General features: G+C 37.7%; 2 protein-coding genes across 2 annotated transcripts in view; both read left to right on the plus strand.

The window, feature by feature from the left end:
• LOC139133338 (E3 ubiquitin-protein ligase TTC3-like) overlaps positions 1 to 14,839 on the plus strand; it is a 70,861-nt gene that overhangs the window by 1,853 nt on the left and 54,169 nt on the right. The window contains exon 2 of the mRNA XM_070699887.1: positions 13,490 to 13,539. The gene's annotated coding sequence lies outside the window, so the exon portion shown is untranslated. The remainder of the gene's footprint in view (positions 1 to 13,489; positions 13,540 to 14,839) is intronic.
• LOC139143555 (uncharacterized) overlaps positions 1 to 14,839 on the plus strand; it is a 36,618-nt gene that overhangs the window by 1,675 nt on the left and 20,104 nt on the right. Inside the window, exon 2 of the mRNA XM_070713990.1 lies at positions 13,490 to 13,539. Within this exon, the coding sequence (XP_070570091.1) occupies positions 13,490 to 13,539 (50 nt within the window). The remainder of the gene's footprint in view (positions 1 to 13,489; positions 13,540 to 14,839) is intronic.

Genomic DNA, 14,839 nt, shown 5'->3' on the forward strand with positions numbered 1-14,839 from the left:
GAATAATCATCTGATCGCGGAGAGTTTTTAGCTTGTGGAGATAGTCAGGATAAAATTGGTGGTTGATTTCTGTTCCATTGGATTCAAAAACTAATCATGTTCATCGAGGGACTATTTGTTTACAAACAAATATTTTATCTGCTAGGCCATCAGTGGCATCTACTCAATTTGACTGCAAGTTCTGACATGCATAACTAATGCTGTGCTGTAAATAACCGTTTGCGTAGGAGTAGGGCTCTGTATGTCACTTGTATGGTACTGCTTGAGTGGGTCGGAGGCATGGAGGGAGGTATAGGGTCTAGGCTATGCTGACCTATGCCTCTAAACATTAGCAATGGAAAATAGTTTATGTTTGAACACATTACTGTACCGGTAGATGACATGGCAAGTCTATTAATTGTAGTCACTGTTCTGATCTCCACTTCATTCTTGTCTACTTATCACATGTGAGCCAAAAATGATCAAAAACCTTTTTAAATTTGTTATACAAATTTGATTTCTTGGTTTTGTCCGGTAAAATTCATTTGGGAGTTTGCTGAGGACTTGGTGATTTTAAGCGTGATGTTTATGCACAGTTTTTAAACAACTGCCGATCATATGACAAGAGGAGAACATAAATTTTTACCATGACTGCGAAACCATTATTTTGTTCCGTACTTCAGCAAAAAATTTGTAGTATTGGGAATGTTTGATTTAAGCATTCATGTAATTAATTTCTTGAATGTAATACAATCTTACAAGGTTAACAGGAGGGCTTGTATCAGTGAATTTTCATTCTGGTCATTCCATTGAAACTACGGCCATATGCCAAAGCAGATAACCTGGCCCCTAATCATGCAAATAAATTGCAGCAGGGTATATCTACCAATGTGTGATTTTGACAGCTTGAGATAAAAAAACAACAAATGGTTCTTGCAGCAAAAACATCAGCCTTGGTTTCTGTCAAGTCATGTTATCATTTTCGTACAGCAAAAACAAATAGACCAGAATCTACATGTAGGTATGAGCCTGAAACTCAGTGTGTTCGAGATACCCCCTCCCGCACCCTCTAAAATAAATCTATACCATGTGTATATAAGGTGTAAATTCTGAACATGTTTGGCGCATGATTATGATGTAACTGTCCCAGTGCTACAGAGTTCCTATTGTTTTACTGTCTGAAACTTTGAAAGAGCATCTTTGGTGATTTGTTTTTGGTGTCAGTGTATTGTGACTTACACAAACCAGCACTACAACTTAGATACCAAGGTATGTACAGTGTACAGTGAAGTACTGTGGTACACATATTTCATTCTTTTGTGACCAGCATGGCTGTGCTAAAGGACTTTGGAACAGATTATGTTGCCCATGCTACATGGGACACCCCCCCCCCAGATTTTCGTTATAGATAAGGCAATATTCAGAAGTGTAGTTGAAGGCTTATAAAGGGGTTAAACCCCTTGGCCCTCCAATGCTGACGCTGATACGCTTCCCAATAACTTCTGTATCAGACTTTGTTCAGTATTCAATGACAAAAACGTTACACATTGCCCCATAAGATTATTGAATGTTTTAAACATGCACTTCCTATTTTTTCGCTGATATTTTATGTGTCAATCTACATGTACACTAACTGGAGTGCCGCTAACTTTACAGTGTGTACATAGTACATAAGATATTTTAGCTCCGCTTTTTATGCCAGGGTGAGTAAATTAGATTTATTTATGGCGATCTGACTGGAGTATCAAGTTGCTTATGTTAGGGGAGAACAATTTGATTTCTGGGGGGGCGGGGAGCTGAACGAAATGGGTATGGCAGCAAATTTTTTTCCCGCCACTGTGGCAGCAAATTTTTTTTTGTCTATCTTCTGTCATTACTGGACACCAAGACATTTTTCTGGATTTGAGTTGCTTTGGCACATTGTCGGTAATGAGCATATATATAAACATTTAGCGGCAGGCTGCGTAACTCATTGAGTTCTGATCAGACTGTTATCATGGATATGTACATTTACATGTGGTACTGTTACTAGGCTTGATAAGGATTTGAACATTAAGCATGCCTGGTTTAATCGTGCGGCTGATTAAATTTCTTATGGTCATAAAACCTGAAAGAAAACAAAAGCAAGAAATTCAAGAAATTCCTGTTATTTTGAATCTTCTCAAAGGATCTTTGTTTCCATTCATATCGGGTTGAAAATTCATTCATTACTTAATGAGTGTGATAGCACGTGGCGTACTCTTCATGTACATATATGCTTGTACAGGTACTCATGATTTATGAAATGATATAAACATGTGCTTCAATTAAAAATATGGCCAGTATATACATGTACATGTAGTCTGGGATCTCTTTGTCCTACCCTGGCTTACCAGAGTCAAGAATGACGAGCTTATACATAAATATTGTCTAACCATGGATGGTAGCAGTGTCAATAGTATGGTTTAACTCTAATCCTGCCAGACAGTATCACTTCCCCAACTGCGGAGTCATATAAAAGAGGATTTTGAGCTGCACATTTGCGCCTACTTGCCTTGATATGTTACAGCAGGTTTTGTCAGTAAAAATCATGTATTTACAGTAATAGGGATAAGAGATTATGTTACCCTTTTGTTGAGATCATTGTTGGTACAGACCTGCAGTATACCGGTACATTCACCTAACATAGTTAGTGAATTTGTAAAATATAACTAAATTGCTGAGTGAAGCCTTTGTGGGCCGTACTGTATTTGTTTACACTCCTTTAGAATGTAAAACGGAGTACAGTATTGTACTACATGTACTGATAACTTTTGACAGCTTTCACATATTGCAACGTACGATTTTGGCAAGTTTTCCATTCAAGCATTTCTCACCCTGCTCACAGATATTACCGGGTACAAATGTCTGACATTTCCTTGTACGTGCACATGTATGCGAATTTTGTGTGTTAAATTTTATAATTCCTCACATTTCAGGGTAGGTTGCACAGACAATTATTCATTTCATGTAACAGTGTGGATACTGCCATCGCAGACCAGTCCACTCTTGAAATCTTACAATGAGAGGAACTCTTGTTTTTGTATATAACCTCAACACGGTACAATAAGCCAGGATGTAAAGTTCTCTATTGCGTTGCAACCGATTCTCAAAGTAGTATGTGCCTTGAAAGTGAAAGACTTAAACTTTTAATATTTCAATTATTCTCTTTCAAAATCAAGAATAAAATCGGGGGGTCAGTGCCAGGTCACCGTGCAAATTTTGGTACAAGAGGAACAAATTCCCCAAGATTTTCCGATATTTGAAATTCAAAATGGCTGCCATCCCTGTGTTAACTCTATGGAGAAAAATAAAATATTCAATTTTCGAAAAGCTACATGTGAGACAGTGAAAAGTTTCCTCACATCAAGAGCATTAAAGAGATTTGTAAAAGTTTGAGAGTCAAAGTATCTGTCCATGAGGCGCATTCTACGCTACATGAACAACAACGTATTCATCATTTATAATGGTACAATGGACATGGAGTCTCACTTCTCATTATAAGTATTTGGAGGGTTGCATCTTCATATAGATATCAAGATTTCAGTCCCAGGTAATATGGTAATACATGTACAACTGCCATTTTGTCATTGAAAAATACCTCTTGACTACATCAAGGTTAGGATGAAAAACAGAGAAGAGACATGGTTTTGAAAGTTTGTACATGGAAAGAAAGCCCTGCTGTTTTACCATAAAAGTTTTGACCCAGTTAGTACACTGCTGGTGTAAATACAGAGGTCAAGTAAGGTCGTTTCTCCTAGCAATATAGCATGCCCAAACATGTCAGTGTGGCTTTGTGTGAATAAACATAGGTACTGTACTTATATGTGATTTGCATTGGCTTTAGGTCACGTTTTACAGCGTCTTTGTCATGCATTTTTGCTTTTAAACCCTTTGGCTTAAGCATTCCTCCTGTGTATGTCTTGTATGGATCTCGCCAGTGCCACTATTGAGAAAGGGATTATATGGAAATTTTTGGGTTAGAATTAAATTTTTCCCATTTACCTGTGATGGAAGATAGCAGTTGCACAGTCTGAAGAAAATCTGTATATGTAGCCCATCGTTTGTATGGATGGATGTGTGATCAGTGCTGGTAAACATAATACAGATATTGGACAACTGGTGTTGTGTATTGGCATTTTTAGCTCTGCTGTCAGCGACGTGGAGCTTATCAAATAGGTTGATTTTCCGTCGTCGTCTGTCGTCCGTCAACAATTGCCTTCTCCTCTGAAACCGCAAGTCCAATTGCTTTGAAATTTTATATGCAGTTCACTTGGGGTGACCTCACTTCAGTTTGTTCAAATCATGGTGAAATTTGCATATTTGTATTTTTGGGGCATTTTTTGGTGTTTTTGGTAAAAAAATCTTCTTCTCTGAAACCGCTTGTCGGATTGCTTTGAAATTTGATATACAGTTTGCTTAGGGTGACTTCAGTCAGATTTGTTCAAATCGTGGTGAAATTTGCATATTTGTATTTTTAAGGCAATTTTTGTCATTTTTGGTAAAAAAATCTTTAAAAATCTTCTTCTTCAAAACTGCAAGTCAAATAGCTTTGATAGTTAGTACACACATATGTCCGTAGGGATGATCTATTTCAGATTTGTTCAAATTGTGCAGAAATATGCAAATTTGCATTTTTAAGGCAATTTTTGCTATTTTTGGTCAAAAAATGTATTTCTCAAAAAGTACTGGTCTGATAGTTTTGAAATTTGGTATACAGGTTTCTACAGATAAACTAAGTAATATATATTGAATTTCTGATGAAATCTGTAATTGTGTATTTTTGGGGCAATTTTTGCCATTTTTGGTCAAAAAATGTGTATTTCCAAAATTACTCATCTGATAGCTTTGAAATTTGGTATAGAGGTTTCCATAGATGAACTAAATGATATTTATTGAAATAATGATGAAATCTGCAATTTTGAATTGTTGGGGAAATTTTTCCCATTTTTGGTCAAAAAATGGATTTCTCAAAAAGTACTTGTCTAACAGCTTTGAAATTTGGTATACAGGTTTCTATAGATGAACTAAATTTGATCTTTTGAAATTATGATGAAATCTGCAATTTTTATTTTTGGGGGCAATTGTTGCCATATTTGGTCAGAAAATTTTATTCTCAAAAACTACTCATCAGATAGTTTTGGTTGACATGTTCTTAGGGATGATCCGATGTGATATATTCAAAGTATGATGAAATCTTCAATTGTGTATTTTTGCAGCTTATTTTAGCCACTTTTTTTCTGGCAACTGCATTGACCTATCAAAGATTTCCACCTTCACAACATGTGTCAAAAATAGTTATTCTCTACATAAACACAGCGGAGCTATATCGGCCGCTAGGTCGCTTGTCTCTGTCAATGTCCTTATGCTTGGGAGAGTACATGTACATTACCGGTATTAGCCTAGTCAATGATGAGTCAGTGAGGTACTGTTCATGTACAGTATTGTTTTAAGTTATTTCCAAAGGTGTGGTCAAGATAGTCGACATTCAGCAAATCTCACATTAAATTAATTTTGGCCTACATTCAGCTGAGTATCATGTGGCATTATATGCAAGGTGTGGTCACGATGGCCTACATTTGTACATTCACCCAAGTTTACATTTACATGTAATGTATGCAAGTTGGAAACTTGCTGTGAACAGTGATCCTACATTCTTTCACATCCACCGGTAACCTTCTCAGCTGCAACTGTCAGTGTTAGACTTAGTACACGATAGCGTGCATACTTGTAGGTTAGATGTACTGTACATTTATCAATTTGAAATACTTTATGGACTTTATCATGTACAATTTTACCATAGTTGAGATAGCCCAGATAATTAGTTCTTTTTTTGAAATCATACAAATGTAACTACAATTGATGCATACTGGGTGTAAATTGAACACCCATTTTCTGTGGATTGTATGACTTTAAAAGAGAGAATGTAAAAAGTAGATCATATTATAATATGGAAATATTATAGTCTGGCATTACATTACAATCAGTCTGCACGATAACCCGGCTTTTGAGGTGTGGCCGGTACCAGTGATTTGATTGGATATTGTAGGGTGATTGGCATATGTGACATCATGTCAGAAACCATTTTCTTTAATGGGTGGGTTCAATCACTAAGGTATTTGGGTTGGGTTAATATTTGTTATCACATGAAGATATTTTACAATAATTTGATATTATTTGTAATTTATTTAATTAAAATAACTATTTTCTTGATGATTTGAAGACGTTGAGAACCTCAGTATGCACGTGTTCTATGACAGTTAAATTTCCCACCCTGCGCATAAATGGTTGACACTTCGACGAGAGTTGACCGCTGTCGATGCTATAACACCAAAACATTAGAACAAGAAACTCACACGGTTCTTAAAGTTACGGATCAAATTTAAAGCTAATTATCTTTCTAGAGTAGAAATGAAGATAGGTACAAAAATGGCTTTGCTGGAACGAACCTAGATTGAAAGGTCTAAATATAGCGATCACATGAACTTCCCGACCGGTCCAACTACCCATCGACTGCATGCCGTACTGTCAAGATTCGATGTCTGAACACCAAAGAGCTGCTGTTTAGCCCCTGCTGATGTGTACCAGCCCCCAAAGAGTAATGCCACATTTATAGAAAGCTACAAACTATATGCGTCTGTTTTTACTCACAATGACTGAATCCTGTCTCAAAGCTGTCATCAATATAATTTCCTGACGGGCAGTGTGTGGATACCGGATACGATCATCGTTGCATGGGCATACCACAGATGATCGTTGACACTCGCTGGAAAATCGACCGCTACGACTATTATTTGGTTTGGTTTTACAGAGAGTAATGGGCTGTGGTACAGAGATATCGACTAATTACACACATTGGAAGGTAAATTGCCTGTCGGGCAGTGACGGGCAGCAGTATGACCCTTTGATCGAACACTTGCAACACTGCCTGCGATCGCAGACGTAGACCAATTGTGAGATCGACAGAAATTTTAGTTGTCTGGATTTTTTCAACAAATACGGGCTACCAAAAGTTTACCTCTGAATGCAGTTGTAATTAGCAACCTCTACTACAGAAAATGTACTCATACGCCGACGAGTTATTCCGTATTGTGCAAGTTTCGTGCATTTCGAGTGGCTCGCCGGTGGAATGAGCACGCGCAAGCGAGTAATACACGACAGCTCATTATGCATGACCTCATTATGTCTAGCCTCTCAACCAATAGGCGCAGCTTTGAGATGTCATGTGATACTATTCATGAGCATTTGTTTACAACATATGCGATTTTCCCGCCACGTCGTTAGCCTGGGTTTTCTTGATTATCTACGCCTATTTTACCTTATTAAGGCATAGCTGATGAGTCATACTTTGAGGGCAATAATAATCAGCTAAGCTGCATTCAAGAAAATGGTAAGGGATTGGCTAGTACCGCGCTTCGCGCCCTTACGACTTGGATTTGACATGTGTCAATCAATGGTTTTCACTGCAAGTTACTCGAAATCGTGTCAATCAGAGCAATTACCGACGAGGGGGCAAGCCCCCGATGAGTAATATGAAGCTGTATGTTGCCAGGAGTAAACCATTGCCGATTGGAGAGGTTTGCATTAGTCTGACAGTACTTAGGTGGAACATAATCGGCTTGAAAATTTTAGGGTTTTTCATTGTTTCGCTCAAAAGTTAACAGTGCTGAGAACACATTTTAATGAACCACAGTAACGATTAATGATTTTTAAACAATTAGTAATACCTAAAGGCCTTACTTTTCATACTAAATCGTCTACATGATTTTTAGACCAAAAATTACAAAGTTTCGAAGAGAGGTCCTGTCAACCCCATAGAAAATGTACCCTCCATTTCTGCGTGCAGTGAGGTCACCAGCCGAGCGGGCGGGACTTTAGCACCCGTTTACTGTATTGTGGAAGCTATGCTAAAAGTGACACTTGTAGCCTTTTTCAAGCAGCGTCATCCTCAATAGCAGGATTATGCCTCAAAATTGACAAAATTTTCATATTTTGCCGTATATTCACACACGTGAATTCGCTCCATTTCTGCCGACGATCGCGTGCCTAGTGAACCAGATGACTTTATTTTACTTTTACATTGACAATAGGGTACGTTTAATCGGCATAGTTTGGCGATTGTGTCTTTAGACCAAAAATTACAAATTTTGAAAGTTGAGTTCGTTCAAAATCAAGTCATTTTAGCTATCCGATTGAAAAGTGATGTAATTATATTTTAAAATATGTATATTGCCAAAACATTTGTCGACAATATTCTTCAGACCTCTAGCCGACACTTACCATCTCAAAAACAGTGAAAATATATCTCAGTTTATGAGAAAACCGCGTCTTTATTTTGGCGATATTGCTGGCTTTTGTTTACTTTCAATGACGCCACTGAAAGACGCCATGCTTGCCTATATTACCCGTCATGCAATGGTACCGGAAAAGCCCGGTCATCGTGCCAGACTGATGAACATAAAATACGCTTAGCACTGAATTTGGTAAAATAATTCAAGTTGAAGCGCCGTTGAAGCCAAGCGATGAATTGATAGTGGATGTGAGTAGATGTGAATGTAACTACATGTAACTCTATAATGTAGATTCATAAAAGCACATTCATGTTGCTGTATTGAGAGGTTGGGTTCATGTCACCTGGAAGTTCCAATACAGGCAGTGCTTCATATCGTATAAGATGGGTCAATGTCATGTCTCTGCCAGGGTGTTAAACTGTGGGTTTATTCTCGCCGGATATGAAAGGCACCTAGCAAAGAAACAAAGGTCTTGTGAAGATTGTATGATAGATTTTGCAGATAGTGTAGGGTGTGTTGGCATTCATTGTATTTAGATAGAATGCACAGATAGTACATGTATAATCAATGAGTTTACTCGAAGTAAACAGAGCACAGGATGCAAGTTTCACCAATAATCAGAAGTCTTTGAATGCTTGTTGTTTTGGAGTGTGAGGAAGCAAACACATACCAAGAATGTCTTTTCCATCAAGCTGTATTTGTTTTAGATTTAAGTTGTATTTGTTTTTTTCGAATCATTGATTTTAGTACCATCAAGTTATACTGTATGTATTATGTAGCAAGTCATTGTCAATGACACAGTCCCCAAGGGAGGCTGTGGACATGAAAAATCAGAACCAAATGGCTGCCAGGAAGTCATATTAGATCCTATTGCTGCGAAGAGTTTGAAATGAAGCAGTAAAGACATGTTTGAGTAATGTCTTTCAAAATGAACAAAATGACAGCCAAGCAGCCATGTTGGATCACATCTAAAAATAAATTATGTAGCATGCATGTATATCACAGTCCTTCTGCCAAGTTTGAAATGAATTGGCCCGGCCTTGTTTCAGCAGTGTCTGTGGACTTGCCAAAGAAATAAAATGGCTGCCAGGCGGCTTTGTTGGATTCTATCAAAAATACATTTTTGTAACCACTGGCCTTATTTATGCAAAACGGATAGATTACCTGTGCGATAGCTATTTTCTTGAAGCACATTTGTGCTTTATGAACAGGCAAACTTCTGCTCATCTATATTGGATGTTTATGTGCAGCAAAGTGAGTTGTTATTTAAGGATGTACGATCGGAAAAATATAAGCGTACTGCGCCGATTTCCGCGCAGAAAGTATCCATAGTAACCACGCGCGCATAGTGACTTTTCGAACGTTTTTGCGTTGTACAAAATGTCGTCTGCAGGTAAAGGAAAATCGCGCCGAGAAAATGTTCAGCGTGCCCTCAAAACACGCTGGAAGGTACAAGAATTCAGCAAAGAGATAAAAAATGCAACATGGCCGTAGCCTGTACAGCGTAAGTCAGAAGTGTGACGTCTGATTCGCTATTCGTGGTTATAATTCCAATGATAGTGTCGCTAGTAGACCTACCGGAGTACCGGAGAATGGAAGAATGGCCGTCACATTGTCGATTTGAGTGAACTAGCCGAAAATCTTGACACTTGCGTCAGTTGTGGGCTTGCCTTTACGATTGTCATCGTGTATTGGAGAAACGCCAAGTTCACGGCCTCGGCTCCTGGCTCCACGTAGTGTGTGCAACTTACTAATAGCCTGCAGCGAAGTCAACCATATCCCCACCGATAAGCGTCACGGCAATAAATATTACGCGATTTTTTGTATGCTATATTAATATATAGACTCTAAAAAGTAGAAGAACCTAAAAGTCTTTGCTTTGTTCTGTCATTTCTCTCTCATGAAAGTTTATGGTAGGCTTGAATTATGACCATGCCTGGACAGGGCCACTGCAGGTAGCCACGGCAGGTCAGCAGCATTTGAAGAGCGCCCTCGCGCGACGAACCCGGGAGAGCATGGTTTATCGCCAGAACCTGTAAATCCTAGTTAGATTTTGCAAAATTGTGAAAAATCGAGCTCGGTGACCCACTAAACAAAATGTGGTTTTGAAAAATTCACAAAAAGTGCTATTATTTGGCAAAGTTTGAGAAAATTGACATTAGTAGAAACTATCAATAATTAATAAATTACCCTCTGCAATTCCTAAAATTTGGGGCATATTTGTCGCAATTTTGGTTAAAAAATAAATATGATGACTTTTTAACTCAATTTTAATGTAAGTAAAATCTTCAAAGTAGCTTAGGTTTATAATTTCTTTATTCTTTTACAGTGTAAACGTGAAAATGCAATCGTTATATAAATATGAAAATGAGGACCTGTTTTATTGATTTTTAGTGATTTTGTGAAAAACCGTGAATTTTTAATGTCATTTTGTAAAAAACAAGCGCGGTGACCCCATGTTTTTTTTCCCAGTTTTGGACTATTCACATATGTAGGTATTCAAAAATCCCCATTTGAAAAAATTGACATTACTTTTACTTTTTCCGATCGTACATCCTTAAAGGGCCAGTAATGCTGACTTTTTATGATTTTTTCGAAGTTTTTAGTCCCCGCGGATGAAGTCCGGCGGGGACTTATAGATTGGGTCCCGTCCGTGTGTCCGTCCGTCCGTCCGTCCGTCCGTCCGTCCGTCCGTCCGTCCGTCCGTCATCAACAGTTTCTCAGACACTGCTAAACTAATTCTGTTCAAACTTGGCACAAAGGCATAGCACTATGATCTACAGATGCACGTCGATTTATTTTGTGATACGATCCAATACGGGCGCGAGGCGGCCATTTTATTGCGATTTTTCATGTCTTTGGACCATAACTCAGACATCCTTGAGCACATTCTGCTCAAACTTGGCACAAAGGCATAACATTATGGGTTTCATATCCATGTCAAATTATTTCGCGATATGTTTCAATATGGGCGCGTGGCGGCCATTTTGTTGCGATTTTTCATGTCTTTGGACCATAACTCAGACATCCTTGAGCACATTCTGCTCAAACATGGCACAAAGGCATAACACTATGGCTTTCATATCCATGTCAAATTATTTCACGATATGTTTCAATATGGGCGCGTGGCGGCCATTTTGTTGCGATTTTTCATGTCTTTGGACCATAACTCAGACATCCTTGAACAGATTCTGTTCAAACTTGCCACAAAGGTATAACACTATGGCCTACATATGCATGTCAAATTATTTTGTGATACAATCCAATATGGCCACGAGGCGGCCATTTTGTTTGCGATTTTTCGTGTCTTTGAACCATAACTCAAAGATCCTTGAAACCGATTCTGTTCAAACTTGACACAAAGGCATAACACTATGTCCTACATATGCATGTCGAATTATATTGCGATACGATCCAATATGGGCGTGAGGCGGCCATTTTGTTGCGATTTTTTATGTCTTTGAACCATAACTCAGACATCCTTGAACCGATTCTGTTCAAATTTGGCACAAAAGCAAAACATTATGCCCTTCATATGAACACCAATTTATTTCGTGATATGATCCAATATGGCCAACAGGCGGCCATTTTTTTGCGATTTTTTCATGTCTTTGAACCATAACTCAAACATCCTTGAACCGATTTGGTTCAAACTTGGCACAAAGGCAGAGCACTATGGCATACATATGCATGTATCAATTAAGCTTGGGATAGGATCCAATATGGCTGCAGAACTGCCATTTTGTTTGAATTTTGCATGTCTTTGAATCATAATTCAAAGGTCATTACACCCATTTTGTCCAAACTTGGCACAAAGATCGCACATGTCAATTTACTTCGTGACATGTTCCAATATGGCTGCCAGATTGTCATTTTTTCCAATATCGCTGTCAGATGGTCATTTTTGGATTTTTTCATGTCTTTGAGGCTTAATCATATGCAAATATTCTTTACCCAATGTTGTTGAGACTTGGTACAAAGATAAAGTGCTATGGCATACATATGCATGTCTACTAATTTTGTGCTATGATCCATATGGTCAATAAACAGCCATTTGATTTAAATTTTGGTGTGATTTTTTTATGTCTTTGAAACATAAACATAGGTCACTGTCCCTCGATGGACTGATTTTGTTCAAACGTGATACGAAGATAAAGTACTATGGCTGCATTCTTGTGCACATTAAATTGTTTCATTATATATCCGAAATGGCTGATTACAACAACATACCCGATCCCATACCATTTCGAAATTCCACCAAACCATGTGTATAGTATGTGCCAATCACGACACTGGAGGAGTAAAGGGCATCGTTCGTGAGATGTAATCAAAAGTTCCTTGAGTGGTCATTACCGGCAGAGATGAGTCATTTATTGAACGTTCCTCAGATTACTTTATTATGCAAGTCACAGGCCTGATGCACCCGTTGCATCAATGTCATTCCACAGCTACCTAGACTACAGCTACCTAGAACCAAAGATTATAACAAATGGACAAGCGGGGACTGTGTCATCAACGATGACTTGTACTTTGTATATCAAATGCAACTTCTTATTCTAGTCCCCAAGAATGTTGAAACACCCACAATTTAGCTTGTCAACTTAGCATCTTTATGTGTAACATGCATTGTTATTGTTTACATTTGAATTCTAGTCCGGACCAGAAGTCACTTTTCAACAATAACAATGTAGTTTACACACGTACAAGCTGAGTAACAAGCAGAATACTGTGTATACATGTATCAACATGCTTTGGGGGTGTAGAGCAATTAATTATGGTTGACATTCAAAACAAAATGGCAAAAAAAATTTATCAAAAGTTAGCATTACTGGCCCATTAATGGTTGTCACAAATAAATGTGCGTTATTATGAGGGCGCTGTTCTTATTAACAGAATAGCGCCCTCGATATCATTGTGCATGCTTACATTAACCCTATCAAGGCTTTTGTACGGCCATTACTTTTGATAGGGTGGGTAAATACTGTGTCCACTTACAGGGAAATAGACATGGAAAGTCCACCAACAAATACCATGCTCTCCAATGCAACATTATTGGCCCCACATTTCACCTAAAAGTGCTAGTTTCATTTGACGAACAAAGCCGGGGGTTGCCTGGCGCTACGTACTGAATTTTGAAAAAGAGAGTGAGAAGTTTAAAAACAAGGCATGCTCACGTAAATTTTTGTCTGATTGTCTTGTAGGTACTGGAAAGGAATTTATAGCAATGCCTGATCTCAGTCGAGAAGCAGAGGTAGGTGTACACACTACATTTAATGCCCTAAGTGGTTATATTTTTGCTATCATCATAATATCACCAAAGTTGACGTGCACACAGCTTTTACAATGCTGGAATGTTATAAAAAGGGGATTGAGAATTACCATTTTTAAACTTTAACCTTTCCGCCCCATTTCCCTCGCTAGAGGTCCAACTTTACTTTAGAAAACAATGGGATTGGTTCAAACCACGGTTGTGAAAGGGTTAATGAGATGATAAACGCTCTAAATCAGTGAGATCACAATGTACAGAAAAGATGATATCAGTTGTAACTTGTGTTATGGAACAGTGCTCTAGGTTCCATGTGAAACCAAAAGTTGTCAGGAGTTATACATGTTACTTTCGTAGTCTTGTCATTCACGCATGTCCCTTGTTTATTTGAAACAGAAATACTGTATATGGAAATGACACTTCCAAGTTCCAGCCAAAATGGACAGAAATATCAAACTTCGACTAGTCATACAGTCTGATTTCAACTGTATAACTGTTACAGTAGCTCGAGGTTTTGCCTAGGTATTTGGGTCAGACGGCAAAGTATCCCTTTCACCTCCATGCTTAGCCGGCCAAAACCTATTATTATCGATGGTGAATGCAGACCTGTTTACAGTAAATTGGGGATAAAAGGTTAATTTCTTGTAAAATGGTATAACATTTACTGATGACAGTTTTGAAAAAAATTATCATGATATCGTTTTGTTTGGAACATGATTTCAACTCTGTAAACTACACGTTGATTTCTGCCTACATATACATTGACATATGTGAAGATTTACAGTAAATGCAATTTGACATTAACTGATTGTCAAAAGAGCAAAGGCCAAGATAATCTTGTGGAGTCTATTTGATAAATGGAAGTGTCATTTCCTGAAACAAAAATATATCCTCATCATTTAACCATTCTAATATATGCAGTTTCAGTAATGCATATTTTATAGACCTTTTTATAATATTCTCATTTCATACTTACATTGATCTAATATCTGTATTGCATGGAGAAGTTGTAGATAAATTGTGTACATCTATAAAACACATAACTGCATGCCATAGACTTCCCCTTCTACATATAAATAAATACATGTAAACAAATAAAAATAAATAAATAAATAAATAAATAAATGCATTCCATGTACACATTGATCTAATATTTATTGCATGGAGAAGTTGTTGGTAAATTGTGTACATCTATATAAAACATAACTGCATGCCATAGACTTCCCCTTCTACATATAAATAAATAAACAAATAAAAATAAATAAATAATATATGCATTCCATGT

The sequence above is a fragment of the Ptychodera flava genome, chromosome 1 (assembly GCF_041260155.1).
Source record: "Ptychodera flava strain L36383 chromosome 1, AS_Pfla_20210202, whole genome shotgun sequence".
Classification (NCBI taxonomy): Eukaryota; Metazoa; Hemichordata; class Enteropneusta; family Ptychoderidae; genus Ptychodera; species Ptychodera flava.